The sequence below is a fragment of the Protopterus annectens genome, chromosome 10.part0 (genome assembly GCF_019279795.1).
Source record: "Protopterus annectens isolate FY-2018-M chromosome 10.part0, PAN1.0, whole genome shotgun sequence".
Classification (NCBI taxonomy): domain Eukaryota; kingdom Metazoa; phylum Chordata; order Ceratodontiformes; family Protopteridae; genus Protopterus; species Protopterus annectens.
In genome coordinates this window covers 1,100,034,434-1,100,057,303 of record NC_056744.1, presented here as the reverse complement: position 1 = coordinate 1,100,057,303, position 22,870 = coordinate 1,100,034,434, and the positions used below count along the sequence as shown (strand labels likewise).

Here is a 22,870-nt window from a genome sequence, read left to right as displayed (position 1 = left end):
GTTTGTTTAGGATGGAGTGAATCAGGGACAACTGGGGGAGTAATAGTAGATGTGGGAGCTCTAGCCAGTGTAGAGTTTGTAGAGAAAGGCAGTGGTGAAAGTTGTAGGGTTGGTTAGTGGCATATGTCTGTGTGTATATATATATATATATATATATATATATATATATATATATGACTTCCTAGCCAAAAGCTTCCTCTGTTCTTGTTCAACACAAGAATAAATTATATCCCTAAATGTGAACAAGGAATTGTTCATACCTTACATCTCCTTAATCTCCCTTCTTCACTCACCTCCTTACTGCTGTCAGTTTCTCTCCCGGGCTTTCTCTCTTAATATACCATAAGTCTGCTTCTCACTCACTTCATATTGCAGTTCCCGGTTGCATTATATAGTAAATTTTCAGTTACCTGGAACTCAAGCAACCGGCACTGTCAAGCAACTGGCAAAAAAATATCGAAGAAATACAGTACAATTTTCATGTGTTGCACTTTCTGTTTCCCCCCACAGAAACATACTTTATGTTTTTAGAGTTTTAGAGTTTTAAAAAGGAAGATAGGAATAAATTCTCTCTCTCCCAAATCTGAGAACAAATCAAACCAAACAAATAGCATAGGGTACAGTATTAGTCAGGCCTATTTTTAATAGTAATTCTCAGGCAACCCAAAACTACATTTCTCCGGCATCTACCAGTCTACATGGGTGCTGGATAACTGAGAGTTTACTGTACTAACTTACCTTTAATTTCTCTCTAGAATGGCTACCATCTCTCTAAATATTAAATCATTGTCACATAACCTGTATCTGTTCTTAAACCAATGTTTTCATATCATGTATAATTTAGTAAAATTACTTAAACTGTTGATGTTTTTGTATTATTTTTCAAGATTGTAAAATTATTGTTCTTAAAATGTTTTGTAATACTTTGGAGCTTTTCTCACTGGGCTTCTGCTGAAAATGGATTCCTATCCTGTCAGACTTTCCCGGTAATCAAATGTCAATAAATAAATACTCTCTCTCTCACTCACTCACTCTCTCTCTCTCTCTCTCTATATATATATATATATATATATATATATATATATATATTTATATATATATATACATATATACACACACACACACACACACACACACACACACACACACACACACACACACACACATACATACACACACACTACAAAAGGCATGGTATTAGTAGTATATAAATTAGGAGAATGTAGTAAGTTTACTTAATTTTAATAAATTAGATTGTTCTCTAAGTACTGAGTTGCTACATTTGTAGTATCCGATCTATATTTGCATATCAGCTGTGTCGTACCTCATAACAAATATATAACTAATAGAAGAGCACTGTTTTTATGAGAAATGTAGGAGGTTTATAAATACTGGTCTACATATACCTCTCCTATGAACTGTTAGTTTTGTCTAGTGAGTTAATACAGCTTTCAGGATAACTTTGTGAATTAATTTAGCGATCTTGAAATGGGTCACATCCTACTAACCAAGTTGGAGTGCAGCATTCTCAACTTTTTTGTTTGACTTTGAGCATGCAGTTCCAGAGTCATCCAAAAAGTATTTGCGTCAGTTGGCTCTTATCTATTAGCAAATGCTATCCATTGGCTCTTATCATGTTAGCAAATCCTAGCCATTGGCTCTTATCTTGTTAGCAAATGCTATCCATTGGCTCTTATCTTATTAGCAAATGCTATCCATTGGCTCTTATCTTATTAGCAAATGCTATCCATTGGCTCTTATCTTATTAGCAAATGCTATCCATTGTCTCTTATCTTGTTAGCAAATACTAAAATAAATATGTACAGTAGAGCCCTAAGTTGCAGTGTAAATGAAAATGAGGATTTTTGAACAGCACCAAAACTGATCACAAATCTTACAGAACTATTTGGTGTGACACTCCAGGTATTTTCATATAAATGTGTACTGCTTCTCAGTAGAAGCGGTGTAAGTACCTGTATGAGGTATGGTATGGTAGGCACTTCTGTGTGATTTTAATGATTCAAAAACATTTAATGATAAATAATTTACTTTAAAAAATTATGTTATTCCTGTTGTATCAATTGCTTATTTTTTAAGCTTGTTTTAGGCATGATATGAAGCATCTAGTTTTTTTTTGAAAATTCAGACATATTGTTTACTTTATACCTTACAGTACTACAATATCACAACTTACAATATAATTTGATAAAACTTTCAAAAGGTGACTGGTTTCTCAATAAAAGTTATATGATGGCACTACATCTAGAAACATAGTAGAGATGAGAGGTTATGAAACACGGTAAAACATGGTAGACTCTTAGTACAGTATAAGAAACAATAGGGGGTTGAGGTTTAGGTGTTTACCTTACAGTCAAAAGGTACAGGGTTTGGTTCACATTTGTTTTGGATGCATAGCTAGGCTGAGGAAGGCTACCTGCAGTCATCAACCTAGTAACCACTTATGAACCTTTGAACAAGAGCTACATTACTCACAATTGCCACGTTACTCACAAGAGCCACATTACGCTTCTGGTATATTAACAAGCTGGTTAAAATGTGTAATTCATTTATTGTTGAATCTTCTTCTTCTTCTTCTTTCGGCTTTTCCCAGTTAGGGGTCGCCACAGTGGATCACCTGTCTGCTCATGATTGGCAGTGGAGTTTTACGGTGTTGAGTTGCCAGCCCGGTGCCCAACCTTCCACAGAAGGCACACACACACACACACACACACACACACACACACACACACACACACTCACACCTAGGGCCAGTTAGAGTGTCCAATCCACCTACAGTCTTTGGGATGTGGGAGGAAACCAGAGCACATGGAGGAAACCCACGTGACCACAGGGAGGACATGCAGACTCCGCACAGAAGGTACCCCAGCCGAGGATCGAACCCGAGAACCTCTTGCTGTGAGGCGGCAACGCTAACTTATTGTTGAATACATCTGCTAAATTATTTTTAGGAGTGTGTAAAATTTAGTTCTTTATGAAACTAATATTTATTTTACATAATATATACTGCCTTCACCTTCATGAAATGTTAGAGTAATTTGCAAGGAATATTTACAGTATTTGTGTAAAGAAAATTGATGCAATTTATTTTGTCATTTCTTATCTGGAAAAAAAGGTCTGGTTTAAAAATAGGAGAGCAAAGTTTCGTAAGAAGCAGCGTAGCCTTCAGAAGGAACAACTTCAGAAACAGAAGGACCCAGAAGTGAGCCATGATGAGGGAAAGAATGAACTACCCATGCCAGAGACACAGACATCCACTTCTGAGACAGACAAAAAGCATGTTTTGCAACCTGAAACGTGCACTGAGATGAACTTGACCTCATCAGACCAGTCTGCAAGTGAATCCGCAGCAGAAGAGCAGACAGACCGTGAGGAAGACTTTAAGCGACCAGCGGAAGAGCCCAAGCATGACAAGGGACCCACTGTAGATAGCAAGAGTTTGCACTGTAAACGTTCAAGTCCAAAGTCAGGTAAGCAATTTTTTAAGTGAGTGTAGAAAATGAAACAGAAATAATCAAGGCTAACTAAATACATCAGGTTATGATGTACATGAAAATTATTTCTTTGCTATGTAATTCTAATATAATATTTTAACCTGCTTTATATTCTGAGAACAAAGCAGGAAGTATAGACTACTACCGAAGTACACACTCAATACACATTCCAAGTGTTGCAGCTAATATTGTTGCAACATATTTGTGATGATGTTGCCAAATGCAGTGGTGGCATTAGCTATAAATGAAATGAATGCCAAAAATAGTTACATAACAAACTCCAGGTTCTGCAGTAGGTAATATTTGTTAAGATGACAATTCAAGAAGGATGTATTGAATGCAGCTGTTAAACCTCATAATTTCCTATGTGAATAAAAATGATTTGTGATCTGTGTTGCACATTAAGCAGGTTTCTGTCTGTTGTAATGATGGAAAATGAGGAGGTTTCAGGCTGAACCACAGGGCTGCCATACCTAAATATGTATGACTACAGTGAATTATCTGGCTGTCATGCTATTTTGCAGTCTTAAAGAAATTATCTTCATATCAGAGGCACTTTAAGCTTATCATTTAGCATAACCTGACAGTAGCAATGTCAAAATAAACAGAGTAAAACACCCAATGTAGATTTATTCTGTGATGGACACCAGGAAAATGAATGGACAAAGGCAAAGAGAGAAGTATGAGATAGCGGACAGTGTAACTGATGAATAACCATGGGAGTGGCCATGCTCCTGTTAAATATGCTCTATAAACTTGTGGCAAGCTAACAATGCACTATGCTGGAATGCAACATAAGAGGCATCGGGAAAATAACTTTCATTTGTATGTCCAACTAACAAAACTTTGTCAGGAGTATTGTACCTACCCATGGGCACTATATCTATCCATGATCTTAAAGGATAGATGTAGTTTTAGTGGTCACCTATTTGAAAATCGAAGTTACAGAACTTTGAAAACGATATGGTCGACACCATATGATCAAAGTTCCGTAACTTCAAAATTAAAAAACAAAAAAAATAAAAAGACAAAGACAATGTACCCTGACAGGTTAAAGCAGATGGACAAGCCCGCCTGCACCCCCCACACCCCCTGCTACTTAAATATATCAACTCCAAGATCGCACTTGAATGCACTACGGTGCGGAAAGGGAAGATTTCACTTTCCTACACTGTAGCCCGATCTTGGAGTTGGTATATTTAAGTAGTGGGGGGTGTAGGGGGTGCAGGGGGGCTTGCCCCCTGCCTACACCCTTTACTGTTTCTTTTTCTTTTTATGTTCATCTTGAACATTTCGAATTTTCAACTGTTCGATCATTAAAGGTCGACCTTTAGTGATTCTAACAATTGAAAATTCAATGTTCCAATAGGAACCCAGTTTTAGTGACAGTGACTGCAAGCCAATTAATGCAAATGTTGAATTTTATCAAGACCAAATTCATCAAGTTCACATACATATTTCAGTTAATTGACTACTGGATTCAAATGTGGTTGTTTTGTTTGTGTGTGTGTGTGTGTGTGTGTGTGTGTGTGTGTGTGTGTGTGTGTGTGTGTGTGTATGTATGTATTTATTTGTATATATGTGTATGCCTATATTTTAAGAGTTTTTGTGAAATCAACAAAATCCTGCCAGTTCAAAGTATGGGTTTTGATATACTATTTTTCAATATCAATGTAGTATTACTCTATAAATGATACAGGCTTAATAATATATTTTTATATATCTGGCAAAAGGAAATTAAAACTTTAGGAACATTAAACTGATATTAAAGTTGTGTGGTCAAATACTTTGAAATGACTTTAAGTAATGCACCATGATGTGGTATGTATAGCACATGTACTGCTGCACTGCAAAGGGTGTTGTAAGGTACAAGGCCTAATGACTCACAAGTGCAAGGGAGTGCACTGTCATCTGACTGTGCACTAAGCTGCCTTAATTCATTTGTCAAACGGGTGTCTGTATGTATTTTAAACAGCAAATTAAACAGTTTAAATAACATGGTATATCTTGTGTTGCTCTTTACCCTTAAGAGTCCCTCCACCAAAAGTTAACATGTTTTAGGGCAGTATACAATATCCTTCACATCAGTTCAAAATTAGGTTACTTATAACTTTATCTTCCTTGAAACTCATTACAGGTAGCAGAGTTTTTAACATTCTTCTAATTGCAATATGCAGAATGTCATTACTGAACATGTCAATGACTTGACACTGTAACTACAGCACATCTGTCAGTTGATTTGAGCCCTAAAATAAATGCACAGTAGAAGAAATACAGGTTCAAGGCAGGGAGAAACAAATTACTCTCCTGGGCACTCAAGAATGTTACCTATCTTAGATAAATGGGTGGATTACACATGTGCAAGTCAACACAAGAAGGTTAAATGTTTTTGTCATTATTGTCGGTAAAAGGCATATAATTATTTTTTTACTTTTTATAAGAAGTACAAAAAATAAATGTGAGCAAGTCATTTCTTAATAATAATAAAACAAATCTGTCAAAATAATGTTTGGCCCCTGTTCTTCTCAACAGCTTCAGGATGTGCTAAGCCTTCTTATTTTCAATGCTATTTCACTCCGACTAAGGTTTGCTAGATGGGCCCAGAGTCCTATGTCCATCACACTTTGAGTCCATACTCCCTTTAGCACTACATTTACCCAACACAGATGTGTTTGCATGTATGTACTTCTCATATCCACACAGTGCTTGCCCTGCAGTTTAACCTGGATTTATCTAATGAGCTTGCATCGCTGGATTATGGCAAACTGCCAGGATGATTCCCTCATACAGCACCAAGAAGCATATGACATTCAATGAATTATAGCAGACTGCTAGCTACCCACTTACACCTATATTCTGTACACTATTACTCCTTATCTTATTCAAAGAATACTTCCTCACTATTATATGATATGTCAGTTTGTTATGCAACCACCTCCATTACGTTATACAAAAAGTCTGCAGTCAACCTTAGCCTGCATGCTCTGTATAACTAAATGTACTACTTAGAATCTAGTTTATTCCTTGCATTTAGTTATTCTTGCTATTGTATTGTATTTGCATTGTATTGTATTGTACTGTATTAATCTTACTTGTGAAGATTTTCTCCCTGGGCCTCCACTGAAAATGGGCTGTGCTTGTCCCAGCGAACCATCCTGGTAAACAAATGCCAATAAATACATAAATATTGCATACCCTCCCCTACAAAACTTAAGACATCCACATGATTGTCATAGACTGACAAGACCTTCACTGGATTATTCCAAACTGCCAGGATGGACCTGTCACATCCTCCTCCAATAACATATAAGGAATTCATCAGTCACATTTCCATTCCTTCCTGTGCTGCTGCCATGAAGCACTTGAACTATTAACCAGTTTGTCTCACTAGCACCACAGACAAGGCTTCCTGCTATACCTGATGGTGGTGCTGCCAGAAAAAGTACAATTTATTTGCTGGCACCTGACTGACCAAAACACTATAAAACGGTTGTCTGTCCTGCAACTGATTAAGTGAAACTGGGCTTCCATACACCTCTTTGAGTACAATTTGGATTATGCTGCCTCTGAGTTCAACGTACTTGTGTGGAACTTCGTAGTCACTGTTTTTCAGAAAACATCATTCCAAGTAAGCATGGTTTCAAAGTGTGCACCAGCAGTGATTCATTCATTTTCACAAATTTCCTTTTTCATCATGTAGTTGAGACTGTGGAATTAGTAAGTTTGGAAGGGGGGTGTCAAAGACATACTCCCCTCCCCAAAGTTACACAAGTTTGTTTCCATCAGATTTAATTTCTAACTACTTGTGCTTGATGAATCAGTTACTTGTTGAGCAATAGCTCAAAAGTCGTACTACAAGCAATATATCTATGAGCGCTCTGTCAGTGATGCCACTATAATGGGGGTGGTCTGATCACCTATAAGAAACATGGCTGATGCCTTCATTGAGGAAATAAAATGTTAATTTGGGGATAGGCATAAAATCTTTTCAAATTATAACCAGAATATGTAAACTAAACACTTTTCCTGATTATCATTAAGCAAATTAAATGTCATCCAACTAGATATTTTGTGCAGCATTTATTATAATTGCTTCACAACCAGCAGATGAATATCCTTATTTAACAATGTCCTTCTTATCCAATGAATCTTTTATGTCTATCCCTAAATTTTTAATACAACAAAGCATAAGGACTTGCAACAGGCTATTTAAACAGAAGGTTCAGTAAAGTGTTTTCTGGGAGGACAGATTTAGCAGAACATTTATGCATTCAATTAAAAATATTATATACATTTAAAGTGCAGTAAATACAATTTAAAATAGTAGCAGGATTCAGAGAATATATACCAACTTATAAACTGATGGAATGCCTGGAAACATATTACATAGACATATGTAGATCAAAACTTCTGAAATTAATTTCTGAAATGCAAAATGAGCATGTCCGTTTATGTCTTATGTGACTACTTTAATAAGAAATCCATTAATCCCCTAAACAGTCAGTCACAGGTTAATATTATACAATAGTAGTAACAGTAACGTACAACAGGGATGAATGTACATGTGCATGCCTGCATCCATGTATCTGCGTGTGTCACTATGTATGTGTGTGTGTGCTGTAAACTACACAAGATTAAAGTACATCATTTTAGGTAAGACATTCAAGAACTGATCTGGTTATGTGATTTCCTTATATTTGGCAATATGTATTTGGAAGCAGTGGAAATCAAGCTAAAATAAACAGACTATTGCTTGATTGTACTTCGCTGATTTAATCCATTAAACCATCATCCCATCAATACTATGTACAACATGCATATAATTTGTGCACACCAGACTCTTTCTCTACATTTCATTACATACCTTTTGCCATCCAGCAAATGTAAACAATAAGTCTGCCTAGTCTGCCTTTTATGTACCTCAGCATTCTACTTTCTTGTACATCCCAGCCATCACCTTTACCCCTTTTCCACCTGTCCAATGCCCTAAGAATGTCTGTGGGGTCTCTCTGCACAAGCTATTCCAAGAGTCCATTCCATAAATATACAGACCCTTTTGTGGAAAAGTATTTTCAGATATCCAGGGAATGGTTAGTCCCTACTCTCTGCCACCTGTTCCCCTTCCTCACATTCCTTTTGATCAGCATGACTCCTTCACAGCTCTTTGGCCTTATCCTGTGCCCCAATATTATGCCCTCCTCACCTCCTCTGATTTCAGGTGAGAACAGTTGTAGCTCCTCTAGCCTTTCATCATATTCCTTCCAGTTCACCTCCTGGATCCGTTCAGTAGTTTTCCTCTGAATTCCTCCCATCAGACTTATGTTCTTTTCCATTAATGTCATCCAAAACTGTGCACAGTACTTAAGGAGTCTTTTTTTACACTTATGCAGGGGGGCAATACATAACATACACACACACACACACACACACACACACACACACACACACATACACATCAATGGTCAACCTCAGAAAGACTGACCATCAAATCACTGAATGAAAAAAGAGCAACTGTACTTAATAGCAAACAGCAAAACACGCATCCTATAATATGAGCAATAAATACTACTTTATGTTTTTTACTGAATCTCATATACTATTGCAATAGACTTCATTTAGTGCTGGAGGTAAGCCTCCAGCACCTCCACACCCCTGCTATATCAAGATCACATCATCTTGGATAAAGTCATATTCTATTTTCCCAGTGCTGTGTGATCATAAACAACTCATTTTCATAGGTTCATACTCAGGTAAGTGCTCTGAAGGGCCACTTTAAGCCTAGCCAATAATTTGAGGTTGGAATCAAACACTGCACCGTGTGTCTATGAGATGAAGACCGTAACCATTATGCCAAACCTCATCTTACTGTTGTTACCTCTTTCCCTAAGTCTCCCTAGAAAAATTATTAACATTCACTTTACACAATCTTATCAACCTCTCTTCATGCTCCTGTCAACTATTCAGCTTTCCAAAATTCAGACAAATGTGCAGTCAGCAGTCATTCTTCTGTATACTTTTTATATTTCATAGTGTTACATTCTTGTTACACAAATATGCAGTCAACCAAACATATATATATATATATATATATATATATATATATATGTATCTTGTATATATACAGAGAAGTATACTTACTATGGTCAAAATACCTGAACATTGATGCATTGATGTCAATAATGTCGACCGCAAAATGTTAACAATGCAAATGTCAACAAGGTGCTATGCTCCATGTGCAAATTAAAAGTTTAAACAAAAAGGAACTCAAACAATCTTCAGAGAAAGGGCATATTCCCCAACCCTGGAGATTGTTGATCTCACAAACATCTGTCAATCTGACTCCTTATGTTGAGAAACATATATCCACATCTGTATGTTTTGACCTCTTTTGACAGACCCATATATAAAGTCATCACCATCATTCCCCTTTTTTCCATTTTTACACAGGGTTGGGGTATAAACCTCTCAACTTTATTTTTATTTTATTTATTTTTATATAACCCTACTATGTACTTATACTTAGTATTTACCTTTCTTCCTCCTTCCAATCCTTCATTGCTCTACCTACTTCTCTCTCCTCTCCCATCTCCTCTTGTTAGCCCTTTTCTTCTCTTACTTCTTAACTACTGTCTCCTCCCTTCATTTTACCTAACACTACTCCTCTTACTTCTCCTCCTACTTGTACTTTTATCCTATTATAGCAGAAGCTTTAAGATATAGCCTGTTTGTATTAAGTAAGATGCTTTGAATCTGATTTAACTCTAGTCATGACTACTATTGATTATGTGCCTTAATTTTTATTGATCTTATTCACCATTTTTTATTATTATTACCAATTTTTATTACAATTTTTTTTTCTTTTCTTTGTATTCTATGTGTTTATTATTATCATGTCTCTTTGTTATGTTTTATGTGGAGCTTTTCTCCTCGGGCCTCTACTGAAAATGGAAATATATCCAGCTAGACTAGCCCGGTCAACAAATGTAAAATAAAAAATAAAAAATAAAAAAAACTGTCCATATTTTCATAGAATGTCCAAATTTTTGCCTACTATTTTTGGTCTGTTCCTCATAAAATGTATGGTTTTCTAGCAAATCACTGAGGACTGAAGTCACTAAATAAAGACATACATTTGAGTTATAGACATCATATCCTTCAGAAAATACATGCTGACACAAATCCTGTTCTAGCAACTTTCAAAGTTTATAAGAGCTATATTTACAATCTTTCTCTATTTTTGGTCTTTGTCCCCCATTATTTTAAGCTTTGTCCACATTTCATGTGCTAAGAGATTGAAAGGTAGTCAATGTGACCAAATTACCTAAGCAAGTGGAAGCATCTAGAGAAGAAGTACTATTTGCACGTTTAGGCACTGACGTTTGAGGGAGTATGAAATTTAAGGTAATAAAAATATTACTTGCTAGTTAGTTTATAAAGACTCTGTTAGATAAGGGGTGGTAGGGTTTGCAAACAGTACACTTCAGAATTAGGAGAAGAGCTTTAGTGATGAGTGTTGTGAGATAGGGAAACTGGGCTGCAATGCAATGTAGCAGTTATTATGATATATATTTATATATTGTAGAGATTAGGTGCTTAGCATGTTCCATTTACTTACTATGTGCTATTTTTGTATGTTTTGAAATTATTATATAAAATGTATGGGTTAAGTGCATAGAAAATTCTGTTTAATGCTTGGTATTCTTTTCATGTCTTGAAATGATTATAGGCTATATTTAGACTAATGAAAGTTGGAGGGGAGGTCTATAATTTTGCTATGTACATCTAGAGAATTCCAGTCTTGTTATTCAGTCTTTGAGTTTCTACTAGATATTTATTTTGAGATCTTAGCTGTCTCTTGGGTATTTACTTGGGCACATTTTAGGCTTACAGAGAATGTTATGGGTCATTTTGAGGGCCGAGTGTGAGGGAGTATTTGGTAGCTCATTCACATTTAAGGCTTTTAGAGCTAGGAAGCCATTGGTTTTGATGTCTAGACTGGTTTTAGATTTTGCATATTATATTAAGAGATAGAAACAATTATTCAAGGCATGCTTTCTACCCATAATTTATGCAAAAATGTTTTGGGACACAACAGGAATTTTCTCTTAAATCTTTAAAGAGCACCTGCCTTAATTAACTAATGTTGTTTCTAATTCAAGAGTTAATTCAACAAAAAAAAGAAAAAAAAAGTAAACCTATTTCCTCAGATTCTCGTACTAGATTCTATAGTCTTAAAAATAAAAACACAAAATTCATGAACTGCACCACACTGTTTAATAAAGAGCTGAAGGCTCCCAAATACTAAGCGCTTTCACCATCACCTGATGGCTTCTTCAGCCATCAGTTGTTGGTGAAAGCGCTTAGTATTTGGGAGCTTTCAGCTCTTCGTTAAACAGTGTGGTGCAGTTCGTGAATTTTGTGTTTTTATTTTTAACAGTTTTTACCCTGTTGGGTATAGTTTGTTTTATTAGTAAGATTCTATATTCTGCTGCCAATGAAACTATAAATATCCTGTTATATTGGAATTTATTGGGCTACCAGTCTACAATATAATGGTTAAAATGTAGGAAATTTTGAAATAAATTACTATAGAAAGTAATGTGATATTTCAGGAAAAACCTAATGTGGTGTGATCTGAAAATGAGTAGCAATGGTTTAGAAGCCATTTATGATAAATACCTTGGTCTACAAAAAGGACTAACAGGTTCAGTTGTCAAGCAAATCTACTGGACTGCAAAAAGCTTGATTGCTATAACATCACACTGATATTTTTTTACTTCCCATATACATAGCAAGATTATTTTTTGAAGGAGGTTAATGACTGTTGACTTTATGGGAAGGTTATTCCATAATCTTGGAAGCTGTTGTGTAATGTATCTATCATGCTTTTTATCAGCGATCTTCATTTTTAGTATATGGCTCTCCGGCTCTGCCTGTCTGATGTTAGCTCCTCCAGCTATGCATTCAAGGCACAAACTTTCAACAAGAACTAAAACAAACATTACCTTATAGAATATGCCCAGATCACCTCTTTGTTACCTGTGAGATACAAAACATACTGACACTTCCTAAAGCATTTCTCACTAGTTCATATTTTTAACCCTGGAATTTTTGTAGTAAGGAATGACTGTAGCTTTTCAAGTTCTTTCGGTGACGTGTTAGAAAATTATGAAATATTACACTGTTTCTAATGACAGGTTGATCAGTGAGACACAAAGTAGAACAATGATCTCTGTGCCGTGACTAGACATGCCTGTTAGAATTAGGTACACTATAGAATATACTTTTCTGACGCTGATGACTACATAGTGGTCAGTTTTTAAATCTATAGATGTGTTTAATGGTTAACCATTCTTTACTAGAACTGAAAAATAAAACAAAACGTAAAGGTAAGAAGATACGTCATGTTTATATCAGAAAACATTTATGTCTGCACATCACAATTTATACTTGTTTACATCTCTTTCAGCATAAATTTTTGTTGGTCTAGATATTAATTTTGTCAGTGATACTATATATTACAAGGTGTTATGTTGTCACATATGCTGGTATCTGTAATGCATTGTTTGCTTTGGTCATCACTGGTCTTATTTGAATTCTCTATGATGCCTGCATTAATTGCATTTAAAATTGACTATCACCTATGTGCGTTGACTAGAAAACCTGTGCTCATTTGGGACCATCCAGTCAATAAATGAATGAATGATTAAATAAATAAAATAAACAGGAAATTTACTCTTTCTCAGAGGTCAGTTGGTCAATGCATGTCACCATATTGGGGGATACAGCGGTGCTTGCCAATCTGATAAAAACATTTTTGCGTTTTTCGACCTTTCAAATATTGCTGTTTTAAGTAGTGGCTTGGCAAGGTTTTAGATATTTTGCTGTTAAATAATCTTATATCAGTTAAACAAGATGCAATTATTCTTTTATGGATACAAGGAACTTTTAGAATGAGCTCAGAAGAAATGTATACATATTTTTATTTCTGAGTGAAAATGTTAAGTTACCAAATTACATATTACTCATAACAATCACTGCATGACTTGATCTTTATTTTTAGCTTTTAGACAGTATTCTTTAACTGTATTTTGTATTTTGTTTGAAAATGATTTCTCAGGATACTTTGCACTGTCTCTAGGAAACGGCTATTTCATCTTATGTTTTCAGTGTATAATTGAACATTTAATTTTAAGCCCATGTCTGAACAACAAGATAAAAATTAAATGAGCAATGGATTAAAAAAGAAATCTGCAATGGAAGTTATGCAAAATACAGCTTCATTTATAAGTGAAACTATTTCATTGGGAGAAGGTATATATGTCGGCACTTCAGAAGTAAATTGCAAAATAGAATGTGAAAAAGCAGTATGATGTTTAATGTGAAGGTAATTGTTCTTTAGTAAGTTGTCTTAGCTAATATACCATTCCCTCTACATTTCTAAAATAAAAGTAAAGTGTACTGTTCAGCATATTAAGCAATAAAGATATCACATATCTGCAAGGATAATTTACTCAGTTTATCATGTCTAATTTAGAAATTCGTAATAATTTCTCAAGACCTACATCCACATTGGTTGCTAATGTACTTCTTCATGGAATGCCTGTTGAAAGGTTTTTATGCATACCCTTTATCATAACATTCATAGTTGCATGATAAAAGGAATGAAACATGAAACTGATACTGTTTTCAGAATGCATAATGTGTTAAATCAGATATGTAGCTTGTACTACATAACCGTTCAGCAACAATATTGTTAACAAATCTCTTTACCTTTCTTATGTGAGAGTCACTGCATCTATAAACAGTAGTATTATTTCATAGGCCAACTGATTGTAACACACAAAGTATAATTAATATGCATTTTAGACATAAATGTGTGAAGAATGCATCAATACATTTACAGTGCTAAAAAAATGGAACATTTGATTGTTAGTGGTGGTAACTTCTGCACCATCTTTTCACTTTAAAGTGGATTAGACACACATTAGTCCTTAGAGAGACAAAGAATTCTGCAGTGGCCAGTGGAGCAGCATCACATGCCATAGTATTAATTGCATATTCGTCAGATGAAGCCACAGCAGCTAAGACTTTATCCTTGTCCCAAGGGCCAGTGACCTAGCAAACAATTATAACTCTCAAGGGGCATATGACACAATTCCAATGCACAAGACATGAGGCAGGAATGCATTCTAAAAGAGTTGACTTCACTACATAAAAACTTCATCTTGAATATTTTGTTTAATTCTGCACGACTTTCAATTATTTTGTATTTAGTGAACTGTCCATTCACTGTTATCCCTTGCCAAAACGTTGATGAATTTAGCACCTACTACTTTTTAATGTATGTGATTCTCTGCATAATTTGCAAATTACACTTATATATAGTGAACTAAGCAGGCATCTTATTATTTTTATTTTTTTATATTTTATTTTAATTTTTTTTTTGCTTTTACTGTTATTACTCCATAAGAAACATTATCATAATCCTAAAAACAAACTTGTCTGTGTCTTTCAATTAAGGCCTCTTCAGGACTATGACCAATACTAACCAAAGACTTCTGTTAAATCAATAAACATCTACTATATATCAAAAAGCTCACTATTTCACTTATGAATGTTTTTGGACATATGTTGTATGTTATTCATTCCCCCACTGCTTGTAAGTCATCAAACCCCCTCCCCCAGCCAACTGGCCTATTCATTTTCCATCACTGGGTTGAGGGTTGACTGGGAGGGGCCATCATTTAAATAGCCATTCGGATAGTTTGAGATTTTTCTGTTTATGCCCACCTTCCCCATATTCACCTAGCAAAGTGTCAGGGAGAGGAAATGCAGTGGAATGAAGAAATTATCAGTAGTTTTTCCACTAGGGAAATTGCAATGGCACATGTGCCCCTGCATGAATGCACCAGTCCCCACTCTCCTGGTAGATGAAAGTAGCCCATGCCCCTTAACTCCTCCACTCTGCCTGGCTCCTTCAGTACCATAGCTACTAACTGAACCCCAGACACCTAGTCATAGAGAGGGCTCCATCCCTCTATTCCACAGAGCCGGGCTTTATGAATGTTAGATTTTGTACATCTTATTTGAACTGCCTGTTCTTTTGGTTTCTCTTATATACGGTCTCAGATGTAGAATCTATAATGAATTCAGCATCACACAATTTTAATTTTGCACAAAAGGTGAATTAGGAATGAAAGGGTCTTCCAACATGCCACATTAAATTTAAAGTCCCTATTGCTATATGCTTAATGTGCTGATATGAAGCCAACAAAACAAACTGTGATGAGGATTCATGAAGGTTCCAAAATGTGTATACCTCAGTTTACATGTTGCAATGCCTTTCCCCAATGTAGCAACCACCCTAATATGGTGCTACATGGTTCTCTAACACAAAGACATTTATCTTCCTGAAGAGCTGGTTCCACAGCTGAGTTGAATGCTAATGAGGCATTTGTGGGTGGGGAGGCATATGCTCATTAGCCGTGTGTTCTCTGCCTGGAGCCACCTCCAGGAAGGCATCTGCTTGGCTGGGCAATTCAAGAAATTGCTCAGCTGTGTAGATCAGCATGGCCATCCCCACTATGTTGCAGTATGGAACACAGCCAAAGGCAATTTTCAACTGCCTACCATGAACATGGTGGCAAGAATCAGTAGACCACTGGAAAATAATCCTTGAATGTCATGACAGCAGACAGCAATACAGGGTTGGGGGAATGGGGGGAGGCTCTAGACCTCTAGGGAATACTCTTAAGTGCCATAACAGTGTCAACAGTAGTATGGTGATCAGGGGTGATGGGAATAACTAGCCACCAGGCATAATGGCACTTCAAATACTATGGGAGTGGGGGGAAACTGGAGGACGGACAGGATGTGTGTGTGTGGGGGAACTGGAGGACAGACAGGATGTGTGTGTGTGTGGGGGGCTGGAGGACAGACTGGGTGTGTGTGTGGGTGGGGGGGAACTGGAGGACAGACAGGGTGTGTGTGTGTGGGGGGAAAACTGGAGGACAGACAGGATGTGTGTGTGTGTGGGGGGAACTGGAGGACAGACAGGGTGTGTGTGTGTGTGTGGGGGGAAAACTGGAGGACAGACAGGGTGTGTGTGTGTGGGGGGGAACTGGAGGACAGACAGGATGTGTGTGTGTGGGGGGGACTGGAGGACAGACAGGGTGTGTGTGTGTGTGGGTGGGCGCTGGTGGACAGACAGGGTGTGTGTGTGTGGGGGAACTGGAGGACAGACATGGTGTGTGTGTGTGCGTGTGTGTGTGTGTGTGTGTGTGTGTGTGTGTGTGTGTGTGTGTGTGTGGGGGGGGCTGGAGGACAGACAGGGTGTGTGTGCGTGTGTGTGTGTGTGTGTGTGTGTGTGTGTGTGTGTGTGTGTGTGTGTGTGTGTGTGTGTGCGTATGTGTGTGTGTGTCTGTGTGTGTGTGTGTGTGTATTTATGTATGTATATATAAATGTGTGGGAGGCTTATGTCCCAACCGTTCCTGATTTTGCTGCATTATTTTGCTCTTTATCTCAAAAAATTTTTAATTGTATGGTAAATCATTAATAACTACAATCAGTATGTAAAGCCAGATATGTTCTAAAAATGCATATTGGTGAAAACCTTTTGATTTATTAACATTTTAATTGAATAGCAATAACTATATTTAAAAATTGTCTGATTTTGGTTGTTTGTCTCTTCAATACGGTTAGCCTTGTCTAGAATCCATGAACAAAGAAGTATTGAAAGCTATGGGGGGGCATAGAAGGCCTCAGCTGACTCTGATTTTTGCCTCATATGACTATTTTCTTGTAACATTTGTGGTATTCTGACAAGTCAGTGAGGACTGCAATTGCTAAATAATGACAGATATTTCAATTTCAGACTTAGAAAGTTGCTAAAATAAGCCTGGTGGCTTGTTTCGCATTATTATGCTTTTGCTGAATTTTATTAAGAATTTAAAGGAAATATCTATCCCTCATTTTAGTCCTTTGTCCCTCATTATTAGATTTCTCCAAGATTCTTGAGCTAAGATGTTAAGAGATATGGGATTAAAGTGGACTGAACACTAAATTCAAATGAGACTAACTTGAGAAGATAAATCCCTGTGTGGCAGTTGTTTATTTATTCATTCATTTGATCACAGTCAGACATCTGTGGTTTACAGTCAGTCATACAAGTGGCTGTAACTGGTGGTCACATGTGTGTTTGTGTGTGTATCTGTATGCATATGTGGGGGGGGGGGGTAATTGCTCCCAACCGTCCCTGATTTTGCAGAAAGTATCTAGGTTTGTACCTCATATTTTGGTGTGGTCCTTTGTAAAGTTTTTCTTTTTTTTCATGACAAATGAGTTTCAAACTTAATAACCTTAAAAAAAAAGCATACAAATGCAGAAGCAAATGATGAAAGCTGCTAAGTATATCAGGCTAATAGCTGTCCCTGATCTTGGCTGTTTGGCCATCACTATATTTTAGCTTTCTCCTTGATTCCTGAGCTTGGTCAGAGAGGGCTTACAGTGAGTTGTACACTGTGTTCTGACAGTAGTGAGCTAAGAAGATAAATGTGTGACAGTTATGTTATTAATTAATTCATTCATTCATTCATTCATTCATTCATTCATTCATTCATTCATTCATTCATTCAATATATTCAGTCTTGAAACCTACAATCTTGAAAATTATAACCCTGAGACTATAATATCAAAAGGCCAAAATGGTGAACACCACCATGCCTAAAAATCTTAAATACCAAATCTCCCTCTCAGTGTGAACCCAGGAATGAGTGCTAACATGGGTTCTGCAGGGGTGTGAACCCAGGAACATGTGATAACATGGGTCTTACAGGGAATAGATCTAGGAAATTGACATTATGGTCTTCATCATTTTGGTCTTTTGATATTACAGTCTCAGGAGTATGATTTTCAAGACTGTGATTGTAAACCATATATACTTGTACATTATGTGTGTATGATGTATGTACGCGTGTGTGTGTGTGTGTGTGTGTGTGTGTGTGTGTGTGTGTGTGTGTGTGTGTGTGTGTGTGTGTGTATACATATATATGTGTGTGTATATATATCTATAAATATAGACACACACACACACACACACACACACACACACACACACACACACACACACACACACACACACACACACACACATATATGTATACACACACACACACACACACACACACACACACACACGCACACACGCACACATACACACATACACACACACACACACACACACACACACACACACACACACACACACACACACACACACACACACACACACTCACATGTGTGTCTGTGGTGTGACTGGCAGCATGCATTATGGTTCCATAGTTGCAGTGTTCCCTGTTAAATTCCTTTTATGTGTATTTTAAATTACTCCAGTAATCAAGAAACAGTGCAATACTTTGTTTACTATTTCAGCTAAAATTTTAAATTAAAAGAAAAAAAAAACAAATGCAGAGTGAGTAGACCAATTACAGTTTAAACTACCCCCCCACTAATACAGTGAGATTTTGGTAAAACTGAAATTCCAAAAGCAGTTTAACTAGTTAGGGGATAGACCACTGCATAATGTTTACTGGGCAAGCCTCCAATAAATATAATTTTTAGAATTCTGAAATTTCACTCTGTCTAGAACATGTCCGTTGGTATGCAGTGACTGCGAGTATTGAATGTCATAAGTGATAACATCTGATATTCGCTTTACTGAGCTGACTCCGTTGAATTATGTGTGCAATAAGGTAAACTATAAGTGAGAAAAATCATTTTACTAATGGCTTGAATAATTTCCTTTCATTTTCATTTAGAAAAGAGCCTGCTGTTATAGGGATTATCTACTTAATCTCTAAGGATCCTAGTCAGGCAAGTTTTATCATGTTTAAGTTCAGGCTTCTGCTGCTTGTTTAAAGATTTCCTAGAATAGAAAATAAATCATATACCTAAGATGATTGCAAGGCAAAGGCCTCTGTATCTGAGGAAAGCCAGACTTCAAAACAAAAACAGTGTTTGTCTAAAATCACTTGTCAAAAAGATAAGACAAAGATATGCGGTCTTATTCAGGTAGTCATTTAACTGTTTAGCATGAGACCATAAGTGTGTATTTGCTCTATTGTCACAGTATATAAATTGTTTGAAAGTACTGCAGATTCATTTAAAATAACATTTTTTGCACGTTAAGAATTTCCTTCAAGAATGTTTAAAGTCATTAACAGATTCTGTCTTCTTCCATGCATCATTCAGCTGTATATCATGATTTAATGTGCTATTAAAAGTAACAAACATTTCACCACACACTCATTTGGGAAAAGATAAAAGTAAAATGAATTACTGGCTTTCTTCCAAATATTTATTCTTTAATATTTTTGTACAGACTGCCCACTGTCCCATTTACTGACCAGATCGGTATAAAATTATTCAAAGCAGAGAATAAGGCTAGAAAACAATTAATGAATGGGTGATGGTAGGCAACTGTTATAGAGGATTATAAGCAGATCTCTGATTGTTATCACTTTATTATGTGTTCGAGACTTGGATGCCAAGAAGTTCACCTCAGGAGCGAAGCTAAGAATACATAATGCAGGGTTAGAATTGGAGACTCAGTCATAAATCTTTTTCGTGTATGGAACTTCATCTGCCCCATGTAGCAGTAACTACCAAAAAAAGCACTAAGTGTTTTGACAGCTTTTAAAGCCATTAAGAACTTAAGTGAACAATGTCAAAAAGACGGCACGACTCATTGGCTTGCATTCAGGTAATGAAGTTGGAGAAGATTATTAACACAAGCAACAGGCAGAAAAACATCTGTTTTAATTCTACCTGTGTCATTTGCTATCCATTCCTGGCAGGTTTTACTGAATAGCACAATTTGCAATCTTGGAGCTGCTTAAAAAGTGTTATGATGAGGTCTCAAGCTACAGAAGCACTTAAGTGGTTTGTCTTTTTCACAATATCGGAGAGCAATCATGGAGCTCCATGCACTATATGGCATTTAGGCAATAGTGAATACCCAGAGAAGTGACATGTTCCTTATTCATTGCTGAGTACCACAATTAAGTTGTTTTTAGATGAGACCAATGTTTCATTTCGTATGTATGCATGGCAAGGCTGATAAAAGGCAAAAGGGTTTAGAAAATGTAAATATTGGTTAAAATAGCTTGCTTCTGCATAATATACAGATAAAGCCCTGACTACAACCTAGTCAACCCATATTTGAATATCTCAGGTACTGCAAGAGCTGGGTAGCTGAAACTGAACAGCTAGTGCTGGCCCTTGTCTAGTGTGGAGAAGGCAGTAGTGTGCAATTTGACCAGGCACTGCGTACCAGATAAGGTAGCTATGGCTCTGCCCCAGTGAACCAGATTGGTTTCCTTTTTCCTCTCAGCATCTATATTTAAAGGGCCCTTCCAAATTTTCCACTTAACTTATCCACCAGAGTATGCGATGCCTGCTGTGCTATAATGTATTTTCTTTCCAATAGGCCCTATTTTTATGTGCAAAATTTACTAACATATTAATTTTCCGTATGTGACAACACCAAAAAAGTTTATTAAACTTTACCCTCTGCGATATCAATGCAGGCAGTGCATATGGGTATATCTGTGTTCTTTACACCACAGCATATCTGCGGGGCCCTGAACATTAAAGTCTATGAATGCTGCACTATGCAAAACTCTTATCGGTTCTTTTTTCCCTTTGTAACCATATTTAAAGTGCCCCATCAAAATTTTATATCAAACTTATGCTCCACAGCATGTGATCCCTTTAGTGCCATGCTGAATTTTCTTTCTAATCATGGCTGTTTTAAGGCATAAAGTTTAAAATAAAATCCTTTGTAACATATTAATATTTCCTACATGACATCACCTAAAGGTTCACTGAACTTTACCTTTGGTAATGCCAGTGTAAGGAGTGCATGTGGACACATCAATACATGTTAATGACTACACCGGAGCACATGTGCAGGGTCTCATCCATTAGTCTGGGTTTACACCTCTATGCTATTCCTCTAGTGATGGCAAGAACATAGTAGGATTCTGTAGGTGAATCCTTAATAAAAGTGTCAAATCTTTTTGTTAAGAACCTGCTGAGACTGCCTACAGGGCTGCATACATAATATGGCAAGGGTGGTGCAGAGATGGACTATAACCTCCATGCACCTGGAGGATATTCTTTGGTAACCAGCTGGGCTAGGTAAAAGGATTTTCTCACTTCAGATGATATGTGGTAGTCAAAGGACAGTTCATTGTCTGGGAACATGCCCAGGTCTCTAATGAATGTATCTGTTTTGAAAGGTGTGTCAGTGATGTGATAGGTACAGGGTATTCTTCTTTCCCAAGAGAGCCGCACTGCACTTTTTATCAATGAGCTTTAGTCAGAGGTTTAGACACCATACGTTTGTATGGATAGGGCGACTCTTCTTGAATGATATGGATGTCATGGAGTGTTTAAAAAAGCTCCAAATTGGCAAACATCAGTAGTCTTCATCAGCCTGGTCAGCCAGAGGCCACAGATGTCAGTGTTAGTATTAGAAAAGTATAAGCTGAAGAATAATGACCCCAGAATTAACCCCTGGTTGGCACCCCTAGTGACAAGTGTTTTTGTGGAAAGTGTATCTCCTACTGTAGTGGAATGGGGTTCTATCTGTTAACTAGTTTGCATTAAAAGGACTTACATAGAGGTTGGTATTTAGTTGGGTCAGTTTGTCAATGATTCCAGAATGTGGGATAATGTCAAAGGTTTTACCCAGGTCTAGGTCAGTGATGTGTACTGATTCGTCTTTGACTAGTGCCCCTGTGACTCTTTCAAAGAAGTCAGCTGGGTTAAGTAGACTGTGTTTACTTTTTGCAATGCCAAATTAGTAAAGGTTGAAGGACAGAAGGCCATTGATCTCCTTATTTATGATTTTTTTACCTAACTTAGGATGCATGTCAGGGTTAATCAGTCTATTATTTCTGGGTCAGTATTTGGGCCCCATTGAGGAAGGAGAACCATCACAGCTCTTCCCCAGACTTCAAGAACACAAGTAGAAATATTGAGTTTAAATAGGTCAATAAGGGGATCAGTGAGGCAATGTTTTATACTAGCAAGAAAGCAGCCTGAGATACTGTTTTGGAACAGGTCATCTAATACTTGTTATATGGTGATATTAAGGGGGAAGTTGAGTGAGTGGTGTGGAATGGGAAGCATGGAGGGGACATAGTGGAGTCATTTTAGTTAAATTTGTCTCCATGTATATTTACAATTACCTCTAGGTCTTACTAGGGGGATACCACTGAATATTAACTTGGGGCAGTCCTAAGTATTGCTGGAAGTCTTTGAAGACAGTGAGATTTGAGGACAACTTTGAA

The 22,870-nt window shown here is 36.8% G+C and overlaps 1 protein-coding gene across 1 annotated transcript in view; it reads left to right on the top strand.

The window, feature by feature from the left end:
- The window catches only part of DMBX1 (diencephalon/mesencephalon homeobox 1), a 99,890-nt gene that overhangs the window by 71,379 nt on the left and 5,641 nt on the right, over positions 1-22,870 (top strand). Inside the window, exon 4 of the mRNA XM_044085841.1 lies at positions 3,134-3,488. Within this exon, the coding sequence (XP_043941776.1) occupies positions 3,134-3,488 (355 nt within the window). The remainder of the gene's footprint in view (positions 1-3,133; positions 3,489-22,870) is intronic.